Consider the following 27600-nt stretch of genomic DNA (forward strand, 5'->3'; position numbering starts at 1 on the left):
AGAAATATACATTTATTGCAGTTACATACTTTGGATGGATTGCACATGGAGGTAGTTGATATGAGACCGAGGCAGGTTCGAGGGTATATAACAATTAATGGATAATGATTTGATCAGGACGAAGGGCCCTTCTTTTTCTTCTTGTCATCCGGTAAAGTTGGACAATCCTCGATGAGATGAGCAGTGGATTTGCAATGGTGACAACATTTGGGCATGGGCTCTTTGGGACATTTGGATGCGATATGACTGGCGAAATCGCCACAATTGAAACATCTGAAAATTGAAAGCATATTATGCAACAAGTGGAGTGGTTTAATCATTAGTTCATCAGTCTATTTTCTTCATCACATACGTGTTCACTGGCTTTTCAAGTAGGATTCGAAAGAAATTCATAAAATCAAGTCAGGGAGGGATCTAAAAATAGGTGTAAAAATCCAATGCTGCCAATGAACGAGTCAAAGGCTCAAAACTGTTCGAGAAGTTGATATTGAAATTTTCGTTTATGTATAAGTACTCAGACAACTCTTTTGGTTGCCAACCTTTAAGAGACGTACAGCCAGTTTTATGACTAACTGCCATGTGAATATACCTGCCAAGTTCTTCCAAGATTGTAAGGCATCGAAACTGAGGTGATGTGCCTTTTGATCTATTTTTCTTGCTTGTCTCTGAACATTTCAGACGTCCAATAATATGTTTAGCCTATCACTGACGTACTAGTCAAAGGAAACGCTCGAATAACACACGAGTCTTATTTCTTTTATTTATCCTGAGGCCATGTCAAAAAGAAAAGAGACATCATTTGGTGGGGACGATGACCTTTGGAGGGCTATTTGTTCAGACACTTGTTCAATAGAGAAATGTTTTCTTTCATCCAATAAAGAGTAATGATGTCAAACTGGCGTACGAGCACTACTTTACTTTTGTTGTTTTGTGTTACTCGCCAAAGATTTATACAATTTCTTCATCACGAAAAATTATATTTTGATATAAATGCTGCAGAGAGCGTGCGTTCATCATTTATTTACGCAAATAGTGTCTATCCCATTGCATTAGTGCTGTTATGCAATGCGGCGCGGTTTGGCACAACTTTTCGTCATTCTTCCATTTTTCTTCAGCATTACAAACTGTCAAAAAAATGCGATTGCGATATGATATGATAATGATACATATTTTAGTTACAAGTTTAAAAAAGCGAAAGAAAGACGGGATGAATGTCAAGTAGAGCGTCGTATACCTGCCGTGTCAAAAAATAAACTGTAGTTGCTCTAATGAGACCGTTCAAATGTCTATTTATTCTTGTTCACCAGCTGCGACGTCATATTGATATTCAAAAATGTTTGCGTCATCAAAAAGAACCTGAGAGTCGTTCAATTGTTATAATGTGTCTTTATTGTCAAGAAAAAAAGGCAGTTCGACATTGATTGAAGCGATGCGAAGATTTTGATAGCCTTAGATCTACTCATATTTGCTTAGCCTTTTACCTCCTTTTCATTTTAAAGGTCCTCACTCTTGCCAAACCGTGCCAAGAGGTGTACAACAATAAAGGAAGATCAAAAAATACAACCCATCGAACTTTCATAAATAGCTTTACATATAATGCGAGGGTCCTTTATACACACATTACCGTCAATTCCTTTATCTCCCATGATGTTTGAGTGGATTAGCCAACCAACAATAAACGCTTTTGACAACCATTCTGATCAATCTAAATTTAATGACTGGACAATGGGCACTTCATTTGTCGACTACGGTTCATTGTCATCCTTTTAATGCTTGAAAAGATGCATCAATACAATACGGCGCAAAAAACGTTAATGACGATTTAAAACCTATAAACCTTTTTCCTGCACCTCTACCCTGCAAGTAATACAAACATACTCCGATGGGAATGCTCCCTTTCAGTCGAAAAGAAAGAGCGAAACTAGTCCATCGAAGAAGCCGCCAAGTTTACCATTAAAACCAGCAGGTAAGGCAAGTACAGCAGGGCTTACACGTGTACTTTATCATCTCTAAGAAACTCATCCCTCTTATCCTCGATTTTCTTCTCACCTGACTTTGCGCAACTTCTTCTTGGCTCCGGGTCTCCGATGGGATCCTTGGCAATCTCCCCCGCCCTTAGCCCGCACAGCCGTGGCCTCCAGGCCTTTGTCGGATTGTGTGGCCTGGTATTCAATCTCCTCCTCGTCACCCAAAGACCGAAAGCCCGTCATCTGAAGGGCTGACTGGAAAAAACAATCGCCCAAAGAAATGTTGACAAGCGGCTGTCAGTCAAACACGACCTTTTGAAATGAATACATATATGCATCAAGACAGTTTTTGTCGATTCCATCGATGGAGAGGGGAAAAAACCACGCACATAATCATAGTGGAGAGTAGAGATTCCCTGATACTGTACTTTGCTCCCTTGATCCTTATGGAGAGGAACTCTCCTACCAATCTGTCGAGGCGCTGACTGTAAATGTTTAGTATCGCTCAGGATAAAGGGATCTGTGATTTTTTTCCATTTTTTGCGGGGATAGGGAGTTGGTTTGTTGTTCACTAAGCGCACTAAGGACGGTTTATTATGCCGCACATGTTGAGCCGTTTATGAACCCAACATGCTCGATTTGGGTTACTTTGTGGGTAGTAATTTTGAGGTTAATGATGGCTCATACATCAAGCTGTCAAGGATTGGCACAGTCTTTGTTTATATGTGGAACTGAGTAGTGAAATAGTTTCATGCAATGCCCTGAGGAACAGGACGGTCGAATTGTATAGCAAGTGAATGAACAAACTGGCTGAGAATCTGGCATCTTGCACTAGATTTGATCAGTAAATCGGTTTTATTGTCATTTTGCGACATCAAGGAATCATTTGCAAGTTGGATTGCCTTTGCCATTATTCCCTATATGCTAATAATGTTTAAAGTATTCTTCGAAAATGTTTTATATTCCCTTTGAGTCAAAAAAAAACATTCAGTAACAAGATGTTTAACTCGTTAAGGTAACATTAATTCACTACTTCAGGCACTTGCACTTGACAGACAAATTGTGTAAAATCTTGGATTCTCTCTGGAATCGGAGCCTCTTTCACCAAGGTCTCCGTTAAATCTTGGAAAGCTTCATCTATATTCCTTGTGTAGAATTCTACATTTGGTTTTATGGTTTCGTTCTCTTTGGGGAAGATTACGGGGAACAAACAGAGGGAAGGCTTTTTCTAGTTTATGTAGCATCTATCTTTGTTTGTAGCCTTCGTTGGAATGATGATTATGAGAGATGCGTGGGGATGGCTCTCTTTGTGCTCATTGTCATTCTGGATAAATTAAGAATGGAAATGAATGGAGAAGCTCTTATACATAGTTCACTCTGCAGCCGTAAATTACAATGGCGTTCACACATTACGAAGAGAACTCGTGGGAATGTATGATATGTTGACGAAAGTTATAGGGTTGTTCCAATTGGACATCCAAACGTTTCAATCATAGAAATAATTATTTATGAAATGTTCTTTTGCATAAAGGATGGCATCTCTTTTTTTCTTTGGGGGGGGGGGGGCGGGGAGGGTTCACAGGCTTTCCTAACCGCTACAGGGGATGTAATCTCCAATACTATTATGTTTCGTCTACTTTCAATTGCTTACCTTTATATGATATATGGTCTACCAACGAATTAAAATCATCAGACTTGGAATGCAAGCTAAAAGATAGTCCAAGCCAGACTTCCCTACGAATTTCAGAGGGAAGCAAGTTAAACAATGATGGAGCTCGAGAAAAAAACACCTCATTTCGTTTTCAAAACTTATTCGCAATAAAAAGATCATATTTATCAAACAAATATGCAATTAGTATCCTCCTTTTAACCATTGCATTCTTGTGTTCGTCTCAGTATATACATACCTACATATACATTTACTTTTGTACATTTGACCTGGGGGCATAACCAAAATATACTTTTTTTATAAAACTGTTCCAAAGTGATTTTTAATAGTGCAATGATAGGATCTAGGAGTTATTCAATATTTCGCTACAACTTCCTCAGTTCCAGCGAAGCAAAGATTGTCTCGTAAAAGCTATATCTTTTCCAGACATTGTCGAACATTTATTAACTCAGATGGTTTTCCTCATACTTTTTTTGTGGTTAAAAACCAAAATATGCTCCCATGAAATGAACTCCTCCTAGTAGAAAATGTCGTGACACATTCCAATCTGCAAAGTCATCCACCTGAAAAGGTAACAACGCATTTCGTTTTCATTTGTTGAACCGTTGACTGACTTGGTAATTTGATGAGTGGGAGCAATTTTCCCTATGGCTTTGGTGGTTTCGGTCTATCCCAAAATATAGAGGTGGGAAGGAAAGGTTCTCAAATGTCTTTTACTTTTAAGTAATTAGATTTACGTCCATTGAAATATTTCAAGGTAGACATGATTCTGAAAAAAGGAAGAGTCTGTACAAACTCAAACTTATCTCATATCATTTTCCACTCGGGTCTTCAATTCATTAACCACCAATCGAACTAAAAAGAACGACCATTATTTAACTATGGCTAAAGCACCAATTCTTTTTGTTCTGAATTTAAAGAAAGCCAGTACATTAATTGTCTAACATATGTTGGCCCAATTGTGGTCGAGCTTTGCGGTATTTCAGTTTTTGCAGTCCATCTGATAAGAATAGAGGAACGTTTGATGCTAAGCCTGATGCCCCAAAAAAGCCTTGAACTGCATCTTCAAAAAACTTCTAAAATCCGTGACCAACTGACATTCCGATGGTTTTTCCCTCTTCCAAAATATACTGCTAATTTCCTCTAACTAACTAAAATGAACGAAGTTTGGTTCACTTTTTCCTCCACACTTCAACCCAAGTTTCCATTAACTGTCAAAATGCCGCTTTTTCCCTCATCCTCACGCACACGTGCATCGAAAAGTCGTTCTTCAATGTACCACATATAGGGTCAAGTCCCAACCAACGACAACCGATTGACAGTTGAGCTAGGGATTGAAACCTGACCATCCAATTTGTGTCACTTTGACCGCTCACCACCCCATTTTCCGGCATGTTCGACACCGATTGGTCCTGAAATAGCCACCATTGAAGGGCAGATGTACAAATGCTTAGACCCTTTGGGATCGGGATGGGTGAGTGAGGGAGTGAGTGAATGGATGTTGGTCAATTCTTTCTTAGTTTGCAGTTCATTTTAGATCTGTCGAAGGTCATAAATTGCGTTTGAGCCCGCCATCCCGATGGCCAACTTGACATGACAGGCTTGTCACGCTTTCTAATGGGAACTAACACGAGGGATGCTCGAGTTCTTGAGAGTACGCAACGTGCGAGTGAGACTGTAGTACTGCATCCCACTACGTGCACATGTACTACAAGGGATTGAGAAGGACTCGATAAAGGTGTCAATCTAGAACGGTACTTCACCTGATGGACAAACACCTCATGCTCGCCATCCTCGGACACGACGAATCCCCAGCCTTTGGCTACGTTGAACCATTTACACTTGCCTGGCAACCATTCTAAAGAAAGCACACAACCGCCGATTAAAGAAAACAAACCCGAGGATCGAGCCCAATTTGATAACCGCTCACTTTCTTCCGAAGTAGCTGCCGTTGGATTTTCCGAGTCTGATTGGTCGGCACTCATTTCGGTTGGTGACGAAGATGGGTTAATAGCAATAACAGTAATGATGATGATGATGATGCCACCTTGGGATTGCACTTGGTGATGGATTCATTGCACATAAAGAATTCATTGGACTAGATGACGGTCTCCGATCTTGATGATCTTACATATCAGGAGGTTTCCAGGTCTCACGCACAAGATTCGGGGGAATGGGAATGAGATGCCGAACCCGAGCCCATATTGCACCCAAAACTAGAAATGACGACTGGGTGGCGGATAGAATGAATCGAACTCCAAACGAGATGGTTTTTCGGATGTAGAGGCGCTGAATCCCCTTGCGTCCGTCCGTTCAGTCGAGATCCACTATACCATGTACAGTATACTGTAGTATAGTGCAGTATGGTACAGCGAGCTATAGCACAGTCTATAGTAGAGTAGAGCAAGCATGGCGGGGGTGAAGGAGGAATCATTCCTGCTAATGTGCTGAGTTGCAGTTGTAGATTTGCGGCAAGTTGCAAGCATCAGTTTGAGGGGTAACCCAATCCAAGTATGACTTTTGTTTTGATGAAATTATGGGACTCCGAGCCTCGTTGAAGTAAGATGCTCACATGCTTAATGACCAAACATTGAAGTTGGAGTTGGCTTGGCGAGAGGTTTAGAAACGGGCATTTCTGTCTGTGTCTGAGCAGTATATCTTATTGCTACTCAGTTCAAGACCCTGAGGTTTAAAACTACAAAACGACGAAGGATTTGATAAAGCTCGTTCATATTGGTAACCCCAAGGGAGAAACACAATTTTAATGTTTGTATCAAAACAACCAATCCATTCTTTGGTGACCTCTCGTGTGCGAGTCTGAGCTTTTTTCCGCCACGTTCTGCATTATCTTCCTTTTCAGATCTGTTAAGCCTCCCTTCCAGGTTCTCGTTTTCGTTTTCGTTGTCCTAGCTACTACGAACGAATGTCCTTATTCTCCTCCTCCTCCTCTTCCTCTCCTCCATCCACCCACCACCATCACCACCGTATTGCCCAAAGGGCATCCGAGTGCCGATTATGCCAGAAGTCGTGGGTTCGTTTCCGAACAATACCGCATCACCTTTTTTTGAGCACGCGCTTCTCGCTCGTTCAAGTTCCGCTGAGTCGTTTCACTGTTCTACATACTACAAACGTGCATACTTCGTAACAGAGGGGCATTATCATTAATGGCCGACGCAATCTGCCGACATTTGAAGCATTTTGTCAACGAACCGTGGACTTGTCTCAATCAAGATCATTTTCGTTGTCGATAATTACCCCCTAAAACTTCACGGACGATATTATTACGACCTAGTACGATCGTAAACTGTTTGGCTGCGTCTTTTTTTCGTTTGGGTCGAGGATCCCCATGTGCAACCTGGCCAATCGATGAAAGCTTAACCCGCCAACTCTGACAATAACAACAATCAAGCCGCCCAGTGAGAACAGGCCAATGGCAAGATATCGGTCGATGTTGTTGTTCTTCCTCTTACTCGCTCACTTCCTTTGCTTTTGGAGTTATTGGAGTGGCGATGAGCATCTGCTCTTGTTTACGACTTTGAACGGATTTCCTATTAGTACATAAGTCTGTTTGGTAGACACATGAAAGCAATCGAGTTCCCGAGTCCATCAACTCATCGTCCAAACTCAGGGATCCATAGTGGGTAGTTTTAGAGTTTTTTCATTGGTGAGAGTCTCTGTTTTCACGTCCAACCCCCTTTTTTCTCGAGGGGGCGCCGATAAAAAGCGGAAAGGAAACCACTTGTCCGGCCATATTTTTCACCCTTGTCAAACTGAACTTTTTGTCCCGAGACTCATGTGAAACATGACACTTTTTGATGGATGGCTGAATGAGTTCCCTTTTCGGGTGTGGTCCGTTCGTTGAATGGGGAGGAGCTTTTGATCATATGTGCGTACGAATGTGATCGCCGAGGGAAGAGAGGAATTGGGAAATAGTGCTCATTGAGGCGAGAGTAATTACTCACATTTGCAAATACAACTCTCAAAGAGAGAAATACGTCCAGAAATGTAAATCTTGTCGTATTGTCGCTCGAGCATCATGTGCGTGTATGTGCATGGCTTATGAGTAGAGCCAGAAACGGAACAGGACGCGAGAAGCAAAGCTAGATGGAGGTTAGCTCCAAATTTGCCTCGTTGGCTCTTGACGATTGATCCCATTTGCATACGGAGAGCTTGGCATCACAGGGTTCTCGAAAGAAATATTCAATCTCCACTGACAACATGACTATTGACAATGCAATAAAGGTATTGTAGGTAAACGACGTTCAAATCTTACTTCTCTTGAAGCAATAGAAATATGATAACTCGAATACACTTGCTGTTTTTCGTTGAAGTATCAATTAGAGCATCTCATCAAGAAGGGCACCGAAATGACGCCCTTGGATACTAAACAACGGCGTCGAATATGTTGTTTTTCTGCTCACCCTGTAAACTAGGAGAGAAGAACGAGAAATAAACTTCATCTGCTCATTTGAGTGTTTATCCATCGCCCAATGGTGGATTTGACTACGCAGCCCATGTACGGATTCCGCTCCATGGCAATACCATAACCCAACGACAAACGTCAGAGAGCGTGTTTGTTTATAATTTACGACTTGTTTGAACGACCTTTCCTCTACGTTCACTTTCGTCTGTTGTGATTGCCACAAAATACAGAGACACTTTTCTAGAAACTAAGTTTATTTCGGTCGGTCACTTGAATTCAGATTCTACAGATTCCGTTTCATTGCTAGACTTTGGATTCACAAAGTTTGCACATGGGACTTCCCGGTCTGGAACACATGCAAACTACGAGGACGAAAAGGAGCAAGGCTGCAAAGAAAAGGTTATTTTTGACTTTGACAACGCACTTCTATTCCACGTGGAACAACCCTATGTTGGGCTCAATGCCTTAGCGAATAGACTTACAAAGAACCACGGGTAAAGTCACTTCCAAAACGTAATCACTCAGCTGAACGATTTCTCGCTCATTGTCGATCTCCCGGAATTGAATGAGCTTGAAGCGATCTGAAATCCGCCGGTCAAAGCGATCCAACATCTTTTCCACGGCGGTGACCACCACTGGGGGAACAAATTGAGACCAAGAGTGAAGTTATCAGATGGGTAGGTATGTGATAGAAAGCCTTACTTTGCTGTTGTGGAGCACAATGCGGCCACGGGTCGTCGAATGCGGAGCCACGAGGGGTGTTCAAAAGGCCTTCATCCGTGCAGCCGAATTCGTCATGGAATTCATCGGTTCCACCGTGCAGTCCCCAATATTCAGTCTTACACATGTAGAGGAGCTTGTCCCCGGAATACATGAACGATGAGGTCTTATTATACTCCGTGTAGTCCACGGGGTTCATGGGGTCTCTGATGGGAATCACTTTTTGCAGAAGAAGGTCGGACTCGAATTCAGCCTCAGGTAGGAACTGCTTACATATTGAAGCACATTTGGGTACCTCACTTAAAGACCACCTTGAGTAAGAAAAAAAAATTGAGCTGCGTGTATGAACAATATAAGTAGGCGCACATGGTAAAGGTATGTTGACACTAGGAAACGAAAAGATGTAGTTACGATTTGGATTGAATAACAGATGATTATCGAAGGCTGAACCTAATGATATGAAAAGAATTTGTACTCTCACCAGATGCCACCTCAAAGGTCACAGGTTTTTGTCACTAAGTAAACGTGTGCCAAATCTTTTTTGTGGTGGATGCTTTGACACATTTTTGCAAAGTTACTTCAAACAACCACTTACATGCCTCGTTGACCAGGAATGGTTGGAGCCAGACAAGTCACGGTAAGTTTTTTGTCATTTCCATCGTGGTCCTCCGTGTCCCATAATGGGTATTGCATTGGATCAGTGGAAACGCATCGAAGTTCCACGATTTGTCCCTTCTCCACCAGATTGTTGGCATTGACTAAATTGGGAGCCAAGGCTGGTTGGTAGTAGCCGTACGGGGTAAGGGCTCGGTAGCCAACAGGCAGGTCCTCAAAGAACTCATTGGAACATGTTTCTGGCTCTGCAAAGAGAGACCATTTTCAGGGTCACCCTTTGCCAATTGTAAACGGCTGAAGAATTTTCACTCACTCTGTTCGACTTTGCACACCAAAGGGTCACAATTGGAAAGAAGAATGAGCTCGTCGCCCAGGTCACCCTGAAGAGTATCAACCACGCCTTTGACATCCTCGGCAGAGACGGCAGGATCATGGAACTGAGCTTGCATTTCCACTTCAATATAATTGTAACCGGTTCCTAAGAAGAACATGTCATGCCCAAATTTGAATTGTTTGAACCTCAAGAAAGACGAGCGTTTTCTCATACCCGATATGCTTCTTTTGCGTCGCATGGCCACAGAACCTTGGCATTTTGGCCATGTGGCAGGGTCGCTGAATTTGGCTTCATACCAAGGATCACTTGCCGTTCCTGAGACGCCACATTTGGTTGTAAATGTGTTACTGTTTGTCCCTGCCACCACATGAGCTGTGTTGCTACAGGAATAGGTCAAGATAGAGCCCACGTTGACCGCAGTTGTGGCAGGGTCCTGAGGATCCATACCAGAATCAGCTGCAGGTGCCAAGATGGGACACTGATCAGCTATTGCTCGGCATTCTGGCCAGATTGACGGAACCCCCGTAAAAGCGGATCCATCCGAGTTACAGGTCAGAGCCACTTGGTTCAAATCATTAAAAACTCTGCCCGTGGTTCCAGGCTCAGTGAAGAGTACTTCAGTCCCCGTTGCACAGGTGTAGATGGCTTTTTCTCCTACACCTACATCCCCACTACCATCTCGGATCAAATGCGAGGGGATGCTTAACTTGGTGAGGAGGGATGATGGGCAAACAGTCCCAATTTGATCATCTGGTTCGACCTTTGGAGCCTCGGTCACGGGTTTGACTTCTGCAAATACTCCAGCAGGAACCTCTTGGCCCTTTGTGAATTGATGAAGGGCACTCCGAACGTACTTACTAAGTCCCGCAGCAAAGAACTTTTCGTCGATCTACGGATGTAATCAATAATTGAGTATGTAATGATTACTTATTGATGTGGTCAAAATATCTAACTTACAGCATTCTCCAACTTTGATTGTAAACTCTTGAATTTTTTGTGCTCTGGGGTCTGAAGGTAGCTTTGGTTTTGCGGATGTGAGGTATTCATAGTCCATTGCCAAGGCTGCGTTACCAAAACCACTTTGAACCAATATCCCTTTGCTGATTGTTCAAGAGGAGATTCACAAAAGCACTTGTTGGCCTCGGTGATTGCTTCCAGGTCCTTTACTCCACATCTTTTTCTTGAAACCCCAATTTTCCCATTAAAAGCTTTTGTCATGGCACCCTCACGACAGACCTTATTTAACACTATTTTAGCTTTGTCTACATCATCAATATCGCCCAGGCAATGACAAATTTCAACGGGATCTGACATGAATGCTTCGTTTGGATCTGTACATATTGGCCAGTTCACAGGATCAGGTAAAAGACCATTGGATCCGCATGTTAGGGTGAAGGTGTCTTCCCCGTTGATTTTAAGAGAACTATTAGAACACGAATATTCGACTTCATCACCCTCAACTGCAATGGTAGAAGTGGAGTTGGCTAATCCCGAGTCAGGAGCAGGAATGGGTATGGAATCATTGCAGGCCACCAATTCTCGGCAAGTGGGCCATTCTGCCCGCTCTTCATAGGTCCCATCGGGTAAACAAGCCAGGAAAATACTAGGTCCCTCATCCGTTGTTTCTCCGTCCGGACATTCATATTCAACCTTTCGGTGTGCCTTGACCGGATCTGGAATTGGGTTCTTTGCCACCAGGGATGTATTTGTGGCTTCCAGATCAGGAGGAGTTGGACAGGTAGCAGGAATTAAGCATGGGGGCCAAATGTTAGCTAGGCTACCGTCAGCACCACAAGTTAACGTCAGCTGATTGCTCTGAGTGCTTCCCACCTCAGCCTCCGTTGTTGCACATGTGAACACGACGCTTTCGCCCACATCAATTGATCCTGGTGGATCTGCGGGGGCTTCATACCCAGCCTGAGCTTCAGGAACAGCACATCTTATCTGGCATGGGGGCCAACCGGTTGGAAATGTTCCATCACTCCCACAAGTCACAGTGTGGGTCGTAAAGGCCGTGTTGCCGCTGAGGGCGCCAGTTTCCATGCAAGAGTAGGCAAGTTCACCACCTACCTCTATTGTGGGCGTTCCTGCTGGCTGTGAGTTATATCCATCCTCCCCATATGGCGGAATACATCTAATGGAGCAAGGAGGCCAATCCATGTCAAAAAGACCGTCTCCTCGGCAAGTCACTTCATGCTGGTTAGATGTGGTATTGCCAACCTTAGCGCCAGCTTCTTCACACTCAAAGAACAGGGACTCGCCATAGCCCGGAGGATCAACCGCAGGATCTTGAGGTTGATATCCAGGTTGGGGGCTTGGAATTAGGCATCGGATCTCGCACATGGGCCATTCTTCGGGGCTAATGGTGCCATCGGCCATGCAAGTGATCTCATGCTCATTTGAAAGGCTTGGGCCGGTGCTCATTAAATTATTTTGACAGGTATAGATCTTCGTCTCATCAATTTGCATAGGTGGATCCTCATTTGGGGGGTTGTTAAATCCAGGGACATCACGTGGCACCTGGCATTTTGTAGAGCATTCCGGCCATCCAGTAGGGAAGGTGCCGTTCTCCTGGCAAGTTACCTCATGGAAGTTGTCATTGGTAGAACCTACTGTTTGGCCTTCAGTTTCACAATAAAACCTGAGCTTCCCGCCTAAAGTCACTTGCGTATTGTCTTTTTGTGCTCTAAAGCCAGGTTCAGGTGTAGGTACATCGCACTTTAACGCACATCTCGGCCATCCATTGGGAAACTTCCCGTTTGATCCACAGGTAATAACATGGTCCCCTGAATTGGTTTCCCCGACAGTGTGACCAGATTGGGCGCAAGAAAACGTTACGGTTGCTCCAACATTCACAGGATCCACATCAGTACTGGCTTTATAACTCATCTCGGGTGCCGGGATTAGACATCGGACAATGCACTCCGGCCATGCCGTGGAAGGAAACGTTCCATCTGCACCACAAGTAATAGTATGGGTGTTTGAGGTGGTACCATCGACTAAACCTCCAGGCTGGAGACACTTGTAAGTCAAAGTGGAGCCAACATTTACCATGGGTGTGTTGATTGGCTGAGCTTTGTACGATGGTTGGGCACCTGGAACCTGGCACTTCTTCACGCATTGAGACCATGCCGTGGGGACCTCAAAGAAGTCGTCGGATCCGCATTGGACTTGAAACTTTCCATCGCCATTGAGATCAGGTTCCAGGTGCATGTTGTCATTGGAATCGCACTTGAAGGTGACAAAGAAATCATTGGGTACAGAGTCTGTGGCGGCTAAGTTATGAGTAAGACCAACAGGGGGACTCAAAGAGTCCAAACCACTTGCCGGACAATCTGCTTGACATTCAATCCATTGGATTAGAAGTATGCATGCACCCACACCTAGGAAGTTCCAATTCATCGAAGAATTTCAATATTTGCAATTCAAATATTTCGGCCTTGTCTTACCTCCAAACCACATGGTTGTTGGTGGGGAAGCCTATCTGCAGAGCTTAATCCAGTGTCAGCGAAACAAAACGATCCCGAAAATTGTCTTTGTAAGACTTAAGAACACCATATGAAGGTTGCAGCGACAAGGATAAGTCTTGGTATCCAAGGAGCGTCTCCACCTTGACTTTGGCCTTAACAACCGTCTTCAACTATGAGCTTTCTTAAATAAAGCTTAGAAAAACCAAAGAAATGGTGTTTTGAGCAAAGATCAGGCCCAAACCAAAACATAGAGAGCAATACTCTAAAGACTTCATTTTAATGAGCGTTTTCTGAGCATCGTCTAAAATTAGGAATAAGATTTGTTTTTCTCGGCCAAACGTGAATTCGTCGCACGTTTAGAAAATTGAGATCAATAATCGGGAAAAATGGTCTTTTTGTAGCTTGACCAATTTCTCTGAATTTTTAGGGAAGAAATGAAACGAGCCATTGTGAAGTATTCAAGGTACATTAGACCCTTAAGGCTTACATCGGCTTACTTTTCTTGGAATTATCTCAAATTCTACGACAAAAAAAGATGACAATCTCGCGAGAAGCCTTAATAAATTTTGACATGCAATTAACGTGTACTTTATTTAAAAAAATAACTGTTGCATGTACAGAACGGTGGAAGTAGATATAACAAGATTCTAAGGCAAGAAGTTCATCTCAACCAAAAGATAAGTCGAAAGTACTTCTTTTGAAACTTTGCTCGTCTTTTCTCTTCTAACCACGCAACTCTGACCTCTAAACCTTCCCAATGGAACAATATTTTCAGAAATTTAGAAAAATGACCTTCAGCATATTTGGTTTGGATTTCCAGTGATCCAAGTATTTTTCATGATTTTAACCCATGGGCGCTTGCTTTTGATTCGAGCAAATGGCTGGACCCATTTTACTGAAGACTGCTCTCTTATTCATTCAGGAAAGTCAAGATGCATTTGCTTGGAACGTGGTCTCCATGCCAAAACTTGAAGACAACAATCGAAAGCTCTCTTTTTGTCTTGTCTGGCCACGAGACTGACTGATCACTAAGCAACCAAGACAGGGAAACAATAGGCCTGCAATCACTGCCACTTCAATGACATGGCCAACTGAGCCATTGAAGAAGTCAACTGAGTACTCATCCTAAATATGGAACCCTATCTTTCAGGGATCTTAGGTAAGAAATACTTCAACAACGACTTGAAATAGAAACAGAAATGCACTAGTTTCACCATTGAATATAACTTTCAATTACAGGATTTCTTACCATTTGCCTACAAGCTCATTCCACTTACTCAACTTGCACTGAGAGCAACATTCCTAGCTCTAAACCCTCGTATATGACTCATGATACATTCGACATCTCCAGCGGAGCTCTGTCTTTGAGGTGCACCGATGGGCGGGTTCTAACCTTGGACTCGGGTACAACAGGATATTCTTCGGATGGATATTTGGACCTATTATGTGTCAACGATACTTGGGAAGCCCCCGCTGAATGGCCTACGGAGGACAAATGCCAATTAGGAGCAGAGTGTCAACGAACCGACCTCACCTCCGATCTCCCGGCTCACCTCAGCATATCAAGCCCTCCGGATACGGAAACTGTCGTAGCTTCAGGCAGTATGGCAACCTATGGTTGTAGTGACAACACCAAGGTTTTGGCCGCCAGCCAAGCCCCTTTTGAGAGGGAGTGCTACAATGGGGCCTTCTTCAACTCAAGCAAAGGGGCGGATTTGCCTGTCGTGGAGGATTGTGTTGACCCTTCGCCATGCCCGTTGTCCCAATTGAATGGATTAATGATTCCGGGTCATATGGAAACCACAGCAGATTACTCGAGTACGATCAACCATGACGAAGTGGTTGATTTCCAATGTCGCGATGGTAAACAATTGGACCCAGTGGTGGACCCGCAAGCACTGAACAAAATCAGCCTCAAGTGCAATTCTGGTACTATCGAGAGTCCACTTTCATGGCCGACTGTGATGGACTGCAAAGCGTTTTGCGACCCCTTAACTCTCCCGGATACTGGATACGACCTCCCCGAGGCTCCCTACAGTGCATGGGAAGGACAAAACTTAACAATAACTTGTTCCAATAGCACTCACTTCGTCGACACCGATTGGGCAACAAATAAGGTTGTCATCACGTGCCAATCCAATGGATCTTTTGACGCCCCCTCCATTTGGCCCACGTGTGCTGCACGACCCAAATGTGGTACTCCACCCGTTCCATCAACCGCCACCAACTTGGAACTTGCAGATCCTACTGTCACTGAAGTTGAAGTTACTAATGCAGCCATATACAAATGCAAAACGAAAGGCCAAGTCACGAGTGAAGGCACCACTGTCAATGTCCCTTGCATTAAGGATGGTTCGGAAGTCACCCAGACTTACAAACTCCCCGTTGCATGGAACGGAGCCGGTACCCAATGTCGGGCTCCTACTTATTGCGGGATTGTTCCTTTTCCTCCAACTACCAGTGGATTGCAGGCTGAAACTCCACCCACAGGGGGTTACCCAGAATTTAGCAATGTCACTTACGCTTGCAAGGACCCGGAGCATATCTTATACAGCTCATCAAAACCCTCAACAATGGCGACTTTCGAAATCGAATGCCTGAATGGCGGTCAATTTCCAACTGGAATTGCATGGCCTTACTGCGATGTTGCCAATCCGCCAAAGTGCAAAACTCCATTGAAAGTGACCATGGGTGTTGAGATTGAATTGCACGGCACATTTCCAACTAACGGGGTCAGTGTGGGCGGATCCATTACTTATCGATGCAAGGATCCAGCTATGACAACAGCCTTGGGCTATGATATAAAGGTAATCCATCGGGACACCTAGACAGCTTCTTTTTCCTCCTTTTTGAGCCTCCCTATTTTAAAGGTTACTTGTGAAAGAGATTTCTCAGAGGGTACGGCCGACTTCCGAAAACCCAACAGTTGGGACACTTTGAAATGTCGACCCGCAGCATATCCAAATTTTGAAAGGAAGCCCTGCATTTGTCCCGGAGACCCTGGGGTGAGCCCTGAAAACACTCGGGAGATATTGAACAAGGTGTGTCGAAAGAACTCCATGCGAAGAAGTTGGGACGGAAAGACCATTCCGTTAAAGACGCGATGTGGGGTCCAGTCTTTAAGTGACATATCCACGGACAGCTTCTGCCAATGCGAGGAAAAAAATGACTTAGGAGTTGGTGAGTGGAAATCGACTGGAGACATAAAAAGGCATATTCAAAATTGGTTTCTTTGAAATGTGTGGGTTTTTTGCAGACTTTGCTGTTTGGTCTTTGGGCGAGGTGACGAGTTACAAATGGCAGGCCAACTACTCGGACCCAAGCACTACTGAATTCTTCGAACTTCAGATGGAGATTCAAAAAGAGGTGAGAACATTTTTCTGATAAAATTAAGTTGATTATTGCAATATGTCGAAGTTGCCACTGGATATGGAGATTGTCCTTATTGCGACCATTCTAAGTCGTAGAGCCAACTCTTCCTGTGTTACGTCTAAGTAGGAAAAATACAGGAGACAAACCTAATTACAATTCTTCTCTGAGTAAACAACCTTCAAGCGAAGCAAGGCGGAGTTGTCTGGCACAAATTTGATTAGTTCAAAGCTAGATGGGGTTCAATGAGATCCTTAGGAAAAATGAGTCAACTTAGGAACTCATCCTCATTTCAGTCCACTTTAAACTTACTAACGTCGTAATATGCAAATTTAAGTTAGATTATCTTGCGAATAGATGATCAAAAAGATTGGCTTGGGTTCAACTTTTGAACGATTTGATCAATAGCAGATGACTCGACACAAAATACACAGAGAGGTTGTTAAAACAGGAAAATACATCTAAAGGTAATAAAACCTCAGATCCGATCAGGGTCCAAAACATAAGTCGATACCTTTACTATTTTTACCGGATGCAACACAAAATGCACAATTTTCAGACCTTAGACACGCTCGTAGTATTAATCTGGAAGACATAATCTTTTCAAAAGAATCTCGAATCTCATCCGTGAAATAGGGTCTCAAATTTGATTCAAATTCCCGTGAAAAGTCTGCGGGGACTCTCAGACAGATCCCAGTTTGTAGAAAATACACGTTGCTTTTGAAATTGGTGTAGGCTGAAAAGGAGACCTCCAAGACGTTTTGGAATCTAATCAGATCAAGTGGAGTCATTGTCCCATACCAGAGCTCTGACATGACTGCGTGAAATATTTTCCGGAAACGTTTTAATTGATGACTCGTCGACCGGAAAGTGTTGACAGGAAATTGAAAGGAAATAGTTACACAAGGTGAAGTTGATCTTTCGGTTGCCATCTCAGGAAAACGTCCCTTCTTAGATAAGTGGAAAAAATATTTTTTGGGTTCTTACTAAGAAGAGAGTCTGAACCGACGGCATAGGTTTTTATGTTGATAATGAATGAATGCGCGCATCAATTAGTTATATGTACGTGTATCTCCAAACTTTAGAGACAACCATGGCATATCTGATGAATATGGCCATTACAATCTCAAAAGACCACCATTACGTCATTTTAGTCCGGTACTTTTCCCCCCCAAAAAACCATCTTCAGCTATGAAGTTAACTCTTAACTTTGAAAACATAATTTGCATTGGATCACATGAAACTTAAAGGTTATAGAATGGCCTTCAATCGTACAATTTAATGTGGAAGAGGGTCGAAACCAAATGACTTACAGATAATCAAAGATACGCTATCGGAGAAGATAATGCAGATTCTCTGATAGAGCAGAATCAGATATAAGCAAAATTAAATAAAAACTAGTAAACATTTGCCTTCATATTGTTCCTTTCTGTTCCTCATCAATATTCGATTTAATTGAACAATCGAGGTTGATATAGGCATGTGTACTAAATTGCAGTGGTATTTTCATTAGAAGCTTAAGCTTTTAAGCATAAGAATACAAAATTTCAGGCAAATGGAGGATGATCCCATATCTGAAACAAAACAATAAACCAAAGGTAAAGGCAATGGGATTCCTTAACCCGCACCATGTATGATATATTTATTAATTGTTTGTTGTCTGGAATATAGATTTTAGTATAAAAACCTTGTTCTGTTTTTTGAAATCTGTTCAAATCTAAGTAATCTTTCGAAGCCAAAACCCACATTTTGCATGATTTTTATTGTTGCGACCTCTGGCAGCGCTATTGCGGAAGTCATTCCATAGCTTCTTATCATGGTCGAATGAATGGCCCTGGAGCAGCTTCAGGAATATGAGTACTAGCCCAGAGGGTTAATCAGGCTTTAATTAATCGATTTCTCTTTTTCAATTGGATGATATTAAAGTTTGCAGAGTTGAACCGAAACAGGCTTCATTTTGCAACTTTTGAGACCATTAAAGTTAGAGAGCTTAGTGAGGCTTATAGAGATAAAGAGGTTTATTTAGTATACATTCCGATATCTTTAATTTATTTTCATAGCTGGATAACCTTATCTTGGATAAATTTGCCGATCTGGAGACGTGGCCATTCGTCAGATCCTATATGTTTGGCGTTGTGCCTGGCAAGCCATTGGGGTGTTCCGAAAATGTCATTCCTGAGCCAGCAGCTGAATCAGGACTGGTGGTGGTGGAGAAGAAGTATGTCCCGTTTGGCCAATCCATTGACTTCAGGTGCAAGAATCCGAACTATGTCACCAATGACGGAGTCCTTTATAAGCTAAGATGTATGGACAACGGACGATTCCTCAATCGCCTTTGGCTGGAGTGCAGACCAAGGAAGATTTGCTTAAAGCCCCCACCAAGACCAGATGACCGATCAGGGCTGAAATTTAGCGAGTCCATCAATGTTCCTGAATTCAATAATGCCGTTTATGAATGCAAACAACCCGGATATGTCGTTCCCAACACCAAGGATGGCAAGTTTCGAACTCCTTGCAAACGAACTAGCTCGTTTGAACAAAGTGTAAGGATTGATTGGCCCGTGTGCACCATGAAACCCACTGAGGTTTGTGAACCCGTTCCTAGTGCCCCAGCAGGCTATGTGTTGTATAATGAAGTTTCTCAATTCATAACCGTGGGTCAGAAGCTGACTTTTGGATGTCAAGACTCTAAAATGTTGATGGGAGATACGCTTACTATGTCCTTTACCTGTGTAAAGGAATCCAACAACACTTTCTTGTTTAAAGGGCTAGACGTTAGCAACTTGCCTCAATGTCGATTCCCTAGTTATTGTGACCCCACCTCCTTGCCACTACCTCCTGAAAGTTCAGGGCTGGACTTACCAATCCAGAGTCAGAAAGTGGAAGAAGGCGGGTTTGTTGAATACTCTTGCAGTAAAGGACTCGGATGGTCCCTGGTGGCCAATGATGTTAACTCCAAATTTATTGGTTCCCAAGGGATTGTTGTCGGTGGAAAGTTGAGACTGTATTGTGGAGCAGGGCCTTCATTTGGCAATGTTACTCAATGGCCCGTCTGCCGGAATTTGTCCATAACCCAATGTGACCCTATTCCGGACTTCTCAAGTTTCGGATTGAAATCATCCATTACTGGTTCGGTGGCCGTTGGGGTGCAGGTGACATTGTCCTGTGTTTCTATGGACGAAGTTACTGAGCACTTTGCTACCACAGAAATGACTTGCGGACCCGATGGAAAGTACCACATGACAAAAGAGTTGACCGACTGCCGGCCTGCTTTGGAATGCCCTGTGGCCCCAGATGCGCCCGAAGAGTCACGATTAGTCAAAGTCACTGCAACGGCTGTTCAGGAGTTTCAAACTCAAGAATATAAATGTGAGGATGGATTCACTTTGGATGGGGTGATCACTGATAGTGTAATCAACAGTATGGGTCGATTGTCCATTCCATGCATGTTGGCTGATGGAGAATTTGTCCCTCCAGCTACATGGCCAACTTGTGTCCCTATTGCTAGCCAATGCTCCCAAGTCCCGACCTTACCCGGATTCACAACACTTTCAGTTGGGCCAATGTCAATCAATGAAAGGGTTTACTACACTTGTTCAAACCAAGGAGAGGTGACTGATCAAGGCAGATGGATCGACTCGAGGTGTACACATAGTGGAATAGTTGCTGTTCCAGTGTCTATACCAGCATGTCGTAAAGCCAAGGAATGCGAGTCACCTCCTGTTCCCGATCAGTCCTTGACAAGATTAATGCCATCCCAATCGTTAGGGATTCGAGAGTTTGGGCTAGCCACCTATAAATGTGTCGAAGGCTCAACCCTGTCACCTGAATTTGCTGATACTCAGGGAAATTTCAATCTTCAATGTGGTCTCAATGGAGCATACCCTCAAGCTCCTAATTTCCCAACATGCGCCATTTCATCTTGCATTAGCGTTGAGGCCAAAGACAGATTCACAACTGGAGATGTGGCTCCAATAGCCATAGGGGAACATGTGAGATATGAATGCTCAGACACTGGACAAATTCCCGGCGATTCACCTGGTCCAGTGGAGGTAGAATGTATGCCTGATGGGACACTGAACTATCCTGATCCTTTCCCAGTCTGTCGATCAAAGGCCTCCTGTTCTTCTCCTTATCCTGTGCCACCAGCAAGTTCATTCCTGTTGAAAACGCTTTCGAGCTTATTGAATGAATTTGATTGGGCCTCATATGCTTGTAAGGAGGGTGCAACTCTCCAAGGGGTTTCCAATCCGTTCATTGAGAATGGCAGATTTAAAGCTCAATGCCAAGTTGGTGGAACATGGAACACCACAATTGATTGGCCCACTTGCATTGTAGAGTTTTGCCCTCAAGCAATAATTCCAAGTTTTCCTGGTTACACCAGAATTGGCACTGGGGACGCTGCTGTTCAGACCAATGTAGAATACAAGTGTACTGACCCATCCAAGATCATGCCTGGGGGTACAAATCACCTCATTCCGTGCAATACAGACGGGACCGTGGATGATACAACACCTCCACCAACTTGTGAATTGGCGAATGTGTGTCCATCAGCGCCAATCCCCGATGCTAGTCATAATCTGGCTCCATATTCAGGCCCTGACGTCCAAGAGTTCAACTTTGCTTTGTATGGTTGCAAGGATGGGTCTACCCTGGAAGGCGTGACAAATCCCAATGTTGAGAATAACAAGTTCAAACTAGAATGTGAGGTGGGAGGTCAATGGCCCGTGACTGTGGCCTGGCCGACGTGCATTGTTGAAAAGTGTGCGGTATTTCCAGCCGTTGGTGGGATCAAACCAAAACATACGACTTTTGTTCCTGTTGGTGGATTCTCTAAATATATTTGCGAGCTTGATGGCCAGGTATTTGATAGCGGCATGGAGATAGATGTTGAGTGCCTGGCCGATGGCACCTTAGATATTCCAGATCCTATTCCAAGTTGCCGAGCACCTGTTTCTTGTCCAGCTCCACCCATACCAAGCGCAGCCTCAAGTCTGCAAGGCTCAACGTCCAGTAATGTCACGGAATTCAGCTCGGCAGAATATATGTGCCAAGAGCATACCTTTTTGGCCAAGACAGATCCTAGTGTTAAAGATGGGAAGTTTATGCTGCAATGCCAAGCTGGTGGAGTATATGACGCAAACCCAACATGGACCTCGTGCCGCCATTATCGATGTGATCCTTCTGCACTGACAATTCCAGCCGGCTTCAAAGTGGCCAATCCTGAGCCTTTTGTCTATACAAATGAGGTCTATACTCTGGTCTGCGAAACCGAGGGCGAGGTCACGTCTGAGGGTCCATTTCTATCCCTTACTTGTCAAGAGGATGGCACATTCACCCCTTTGCCAACAAATCCAACTTGCGCCGCTTCAGCAACATGTCCCGCTCCAACAGTGGCTCCTCCCGCGGAAAATAGGTTTAAGCCGTATGATTCGGAGGTGGAAGTCAAAGTGTATGGTCACGCAAGCTTTGAATGTCAAGAGGGCTATTTCATTAAGTTGGGCAATAGTGAGTACCTTTCCACCTACGAGTTAAAATGTGAGGGTGATCAAACGTATGAAACTCCTGTTTGGCCCAAATGCGGCGTGAAGACCTGCAACGTGGTCCCTCCTACGGGATTCCAAGTTAGCAATGATGCCCCATTCCGAGACGAATCTGCCTTCTTCTCGTGTACATCTACCAATCAAGTGACTGACGTGGGCAAAACAATTCCATTTACCTGCCTCGAGGATGGAACCTATGACACTCCGAATGAAAATGTTACTTGCCGCTCACCACAAACTTGCTCTTCTCTTATTCCTGACCCTCCAGCAGATAGCAACCTTGTTTCAATGGGATCTCAAGTATCTAAAGAATACGACATTGCCATGTTCAAATGCGAATTAGGCTTCACTTTTAAAGGAACTACATCTGAGAACCGACCTGACACTACTGCCACTGATTTCTTTCACCTGCCATGTGAGGGTACCGCTGGATTTCCCGATCCAGTGGATTGGCCAACTTGTGTGCCAAGATGTGAATCAGCCTTGATACCACCCACTGCGGAACAAAGTTTACGACCGAGGACTTTTGTCTACATTGATCCCGGACAACACCTAGAATATGAGTGTGAAGACCAGGACTACGGTGTACCCACGTCCCATTACTTTAAGGTTGAGTGCGGTCTGGACGGACAGTTTATTCCTCCCGCTACCTGGCCGACGTGTGAACTCAGGAATGAATGTCCTTTTGCGCCAGAGCCACCCACTGGTTCAAATATGCAAATTGCTTCGGCCTTACCTAGCAAAGACCACGATGTGATTAAGTATGAATGCAAAAGTGGCTTCTCATTTGTCAACAATGAGGGGCTTACCTTTCCGTCTGATGTAATACCCGGAGTGGTACGAATGAAATGCGGGTCAGACGGCCGGTTTAGTCACATTGACTTGGAGCATTACAACAACGCATGGCCAGTCTGCGAGCCCGGAAATCAAAGGCGGAAACGTTTGGTGGACTACACTGGTCTTCATGATGATATCGATTACAGTATTTTGATTATGGTGGAATTTCAATTCATGTACACACCGGAATTGGAGTCTGACATGAAGGACTTGTTCAATTCAACCAAAGACCAAGCTAACTACACGCAATTACTGGTGGAGTTGTTCCATTCACAACTGGGAGAAGCTCTTGGCGATGGTGAGATCAGGGCTGGACTGTCCCTAAGAGTTCCATTCACTCCTACTTGTGAGCAACCTACAAATGCTGAAATGCCGGCGGGTAGTTGCGTCCAGACAGGAAGTAAGCAACCATTTTAAGGTAGGTAGGTTGAGATAAATATTGATATCAACTTCATACTTTTAGATTATCCGGTTTGCCCTCATGCCGTGATCAATGGTGCCTGGTTGGGATCTCTCGGGTATGAGTACAAAATTCAGAATCCCAAATGGATGAACCATGTAGCCAATTTGTACCACCTTCCTGTTGGATCGGAGATCAACTTCTTTTGCAAGAATAAACTCAAGCGACCCCGAAAAGATGAAAACGATGGTGATCCCAACGATGGAATCATTACAGCTGTGTGCCGGCACACTGGAGAATTCTCAGTAACAATGAATCCTGGAGGTAACATAATTTATCCTTTCAAACCCTTTTAGATGATCTTAATGTAAGAACTAAAAGAACTAAAAAAACAGGCAAAGACAGTGTGACTGGTCTTTGGAAATTTTTGGGGCATTTTTACATACAGCCGAATCAGCAGCTAGTAAAATGGGAGCGGTTATGAAGTCACACTTGCAATTTTAACAAGGAATTTGTCTATGTAACAATTGACTGAAGATATGGCTTGAATCACGAATCACTGTAGCTTACTCTTACTTCCCTTGGATCTAACTCTCTAGCAAATGTCCATGGAACTGTTCAAAAAACTTAGTAGAACTTTCAACCACTTCGTTTTAGACTGGGATCGTTGTCGAAGTCTGTGTAGTCCGGAAAAACCAATGCCACCCACAGTCGAAAACGCTCAATTGATTCCTTATGATTCGGAACAAAAGTGGCAGAGGGAACATTGGGAGGATGAGGAAATCTCCTATGGATGTGAAAACACCTCATTGGTTCTCAACGAGGAAGTGGGCGTCAAGTCTGTTGTTTACCTGTGTCTCGAAGGCGGCACTTACAGCACGCCTCCATCGAGCAATTTATGGCCTCAATGCGGACCTAAGCCAATTGATCCATGTAGGTGTTGAATCAGGTCACACTATTATCGTCCAATGATTATCACGACGCATTTTTTTTTTCAGACATTATCTTTGCTGTGGATCTGATGACAGCGAAATATGATCGAAACTTGCAATATAGACACGAACTGACTCAAGGGAATATAACCACGACAGAATTCCTCCAATCTACAGAGGGGATTCTTTCGATTACAGTACCATGTATTTCAGGTGAGAAGATAATTAGGCCTGTCAAAGGAATTGTCTTTTAGATTCTGCAAACCCTGTGAAGCATCTTAGCAAAGCGATTGGGATGTTTCAACTTTATCTTAGAATGACATTTTTGCCTCTTATTCATAGCATGATCTGCGAGATTCAAGCATCTGTGAACTATTAATTGGCTTTTTAAAATTGACATTTGTTTTCCTCTCGCAGTAAGGAGCCTTTTTTATTTACGATTGTTGACGATACTGTGAATAAACGCTTACAATCTACTCATAAAGAGAGGACTCAAATTGAGCGTAAAAATAAGAGGGAGATGATTGTAGCGCAGTTGACTAACGCGTGAACGAGTTGAACTTATCATCATCATGTATTATGAAATAAGGTTTAAAAATGCATATCCAATGAGACTTGCTTCTCACAATAAAGAGTTTTAGAAAAAAAGATATGTCGGAGAGCTTTTAACTCAGATTTAAAAAGTCAAGTTAATGTCTAGTTAATTCAAGCATTTGATAATAGCAGAGAGAGCCTTGTCCGTACTTAAGTTCGGATGAGCGTAAATCGATTAGCAAAGACGAGTGACCCTTGGTGACTTTTGCAGGTAGTGCCGGTATTGTGGCATATCCCGACACCATAATTCACAGTGGCTTTCACCTAACCACTTGTACAAAAGCTATAACATACGTAATTTGTCGCTACTCCTCTATTTACGGCACTTTTATACATCAATGTGCTTCGATTTAGAGGACGTACAATTTTAGCATGAAGCTTTGAAGCTTGGTCCGTTAATGAGCGTTTATTTCTGGTAAGGTCCAACGCGCTTATCCTCATTACTTTTTAGTTGAGACATTTATGCATAATGAATAATGAGTAAAAATACGGTCGAATGACGTAAAAAGAGATCTTCCTCATATAGCGTGGGATGAAAGTTGACGTGTCTCACAGAAAATGACTTAGTGTAGTTTGCTTCAATGGCCACCAATGTCGAAAGCTGGCCGAACAAATCATTTTTCAGGGTTGGCTTAAATATTGATATAAAGTCATTCCAATTTGCGATCGAATAACATCAATTAAAGTGATATATGACGTAGTGCATGATTAAAAAACCGGTATCCAATCTATTGGAACGCAGGCCTTTTCATTCGGCCAATTATGCCAATTGGCATGTACTTAAGGTTAATGGAAACCTACCATTGAAAAGGCCTTCTTTACCAACACTTGTGCCGACATCAATGCAAAGTCCTGATTCGATTTTCTCAAATAAAGTGATAGAAGGGCCCTAGCTTTGCAGCTAGTATAGGCTCAACAAAATCTACAAGAATAGTGTCTACTGATCGACTTTATTTGCACTCTGCAATTACTTTTGATATAAGTTGCAATGGAAAACAGCATCAAACTCGTCATTGCGCTTCTTTCCTTTCTTTTCAATGCTTAGACTTGGCACATCCCAAGGTCTGCGTTCCACTTTTCGACCAAGTTGCCTTGTACTAAATTGCCTATTTCGAGGGGGAACCATGAGCTTTTTCTTCTTCGTCTTTTCAATCAATCAGAACCAATCAGCTACATCTTCAACCTCTTTGGCAGTACAAGTAGAAGGTTGGGAACAAGCCCGTGTTTCGCAGACTGTTCTTGAGCCACAACGTTCCTGCACGCTGAAGCTACGAGACCTTCATAAAGAGAAGGGAACAAAAGGCCATGCATGTTCTTCAGCGTACTCTTGACTAGCATCATTACAGCTATTGATAATTCAATAAAGAACACTCCTTTTCCACGGCATAATCTGATTTGTGGTTGGAAAAACTTTTATGGAAGTGAAGTGGTTTCCTCAGAGATAGAAATAGGGAAAAGCTGTATTTGCTCTTCTCTGGCCGAAATAATGGTATGAGTTCCACAAATTTTAAAGAAATGATGAATGCGGATCATAGTACTTCAGATCTGTCTGACAGCTAATGTGCATATTCTACTTATATGCTATTGTTCCATCAAGGCACATGCATGATCTTGGTTGTCAATGTCGATGAGTGTTGAGGAGACCAATGTACTTTGAACTAAGTCTTTCCCAGATGGAGACATTTCTTCCATGTGGAAATGCGTTGGTGTAAGATTTGAGGGCTTTTGGGCTAGGGCCTAATGCGACCTTGGTTGCCTAATGACTAAGGTTCAAGTCCGAGTTTGCGTCAATTACTTTAAGGTGCAGTACAGATTTTTCCGGTAGAACTGGTTCAATCCGAAAAGTGTCCCTCAGCTCTCAAAGATGCTCCTTCTCGAGTTGTTTTCATTCTCAAGCTTGACTCGGCCTTTGAAAATAGGGTTCCGACCGTAATTGAAATACGACTTTGTACTGAATGTGCGCGAACAAAAACACGGCCTTTGTGCGAGATTCGTGACGAACTGTCTTGTCTCGAAATAAGGCTGTTTTCCAATTTATGATTATATTGACAAGACTCTTGACTAGTTAAAAAAAAAAAGCAGAAACTCAAAAAGTCCGTCATCAGGGGCATTAGAAATGCATTTCAATGCCAGTTGCATTATGAATAGTCACTTTTGAGGAGGTTTCTCATCTGGGATTCACATCTTAAAGGCGTTAAGTGGGCTTCTCAAATCACAGAGCTTCAAGATGCGTGAATAAAAGACCGAGATAGTTGTTCCGATTGTCCTAATACCATTCATATTTTTCTCCATTTCCAGTTATCATCTTACTGATCTTCTTCATTCTGTGCTGTACCAGAGCCAATAGTCCCATCTGCAAGATTTTCGAGCCTCAAGCGTAAACGTCCAGTAGAGACTTTGCTCTAAAAATAACCATGACCGATCCACGATCGACGAGACGAGAGTACACGATCTTTTCTTAATGTACTTCACATGGACCAGTCTGTTGAATAAAGAGTAATTCCAACAGGCTCTCGTGGCCAATCAATAAAGGATTCTAAAGTTCCCGGAATGGTTGTGTATAAATACCGTCATATGGTTTGGAAGAAACCGAGAATGAAGGCAAATGAACGATCGATATGGAACAAGAGGGCTTCACTTTTTTGTACTCCGTAGTAATTGCTCTACATGCTTATATGAATGAACTTTTCTTTTGTGTGCCAAGAATATCGCTTTGCCTGGGAAACT

The 27600-nt window shown here is 43.2% G+C and overlaps 3 protein-coding genes across 5 annotated transcripts; 1 reads left to right on the top strand and 2 right to left on the bottom strand.

The window, feature by feature from the left end:
- Position 1: 1 nt before the first annotated feature.
- Positions 2-6240, bottom strand: LOC131881475 (protein lin-28 homolog). 2 transcript variants are annotated; one of them, XM_059228357.1, is made up of 4 exons: positions 5567-6240; positions 5400-5494; positions 2050-2222; positions 2-273 (listed from the first exon to the last, which is right to left on the bottom strand). In XM_059228357.1, exons 1-4 carry the CDS (start codon positions 5619-5621, stop codon positions 114-116), a joined length of 483 nt encoding a protein of 160 aa, XP_059084340.1. In that variant the 5' UTR covers positions 5622-6240; the 3' UTR covers positions 2-113. The 2 variants fall into 2 exon arrangements, with proteins under 2 accessions (XP_059084340.1, XP_059084339.1); XM_059228356.1 differs by having other exon boundaries at positions 5400-6240.
- A 2061-nt stretch (positions 6241-8301) lies between these two features.
- On the bottom strand, positions 8302-13330 carry LOC131881466 (uncharacterized). Of its 2 annotated transcripts, XM_059228344.1 has the most exons (8): positions 13178-13330; positions 10686-13111; positions 9942-10617; positions 9708-9872; positions 9375-9639; positions 8762-9090; positions 8542-8694; positions 8302-8445 (listed from the first exon to the last, which is right to left on the bottom strand). In XM_059228344.1, exons 1-8 carry the CDS (start codon positions 13188-13190, stop codon positions 8363-8365), a joined length of 4110 nt encoding a protein of 1369 aa, XP_059084327.1. In that variant the 5' UTR covers positions 13191-13330; the 3' UTR covers positions 8302-8362. The 2 variants fall into 2 exon arrangements, with proteins under 2 accessions (XP_059084327.1, XP_059084326.1); XM_059228343.1 differs by having other exon boundaries at positions 10686-13263.
- Positions 13331-14041: 711 nt separating this feature from the next.
- On the top strand, positions 14042-27381 carry LOC131881464 (uncharacterized). The gene is made up of 9 exons (XM_059228336.1): positions 14042-14357; positions 14438-16005; positions 16069-16378; positions 16455-16564; positions 18628-23347; positions 23411-23671; positions 24005-24280; positions 24346-24492; positions 27172-27381. The coding sequence occupies exons 1-9, from the start codon at positions 14330-14332 to the stop codon at positions 27252-27254; spliced, it is 7503 nt and encodes a 2500-aa protein (XP_059084319.1). The 5' UTR covers positions 14042-14329; the 3' UTR covers positions 27255-27381.
- Positions 27382-27600: the final 219 nt, after the last annotated feature.

This window comes from Tigriopus californicus, chromosome 5 (assembly GCF_007210705.1).
Source record: "Tigriopus californicus strain San Diego chromosome 5, Tcal_SD_v2.1, whole genome shotgun sequence".
Taxonomy (NCBI): Eukaryota; Metazoa; Arthropoda; class Copepoda; order Harpacticoida; family Harpacticidae; genus Tigriopus; species Tigriopus californicus.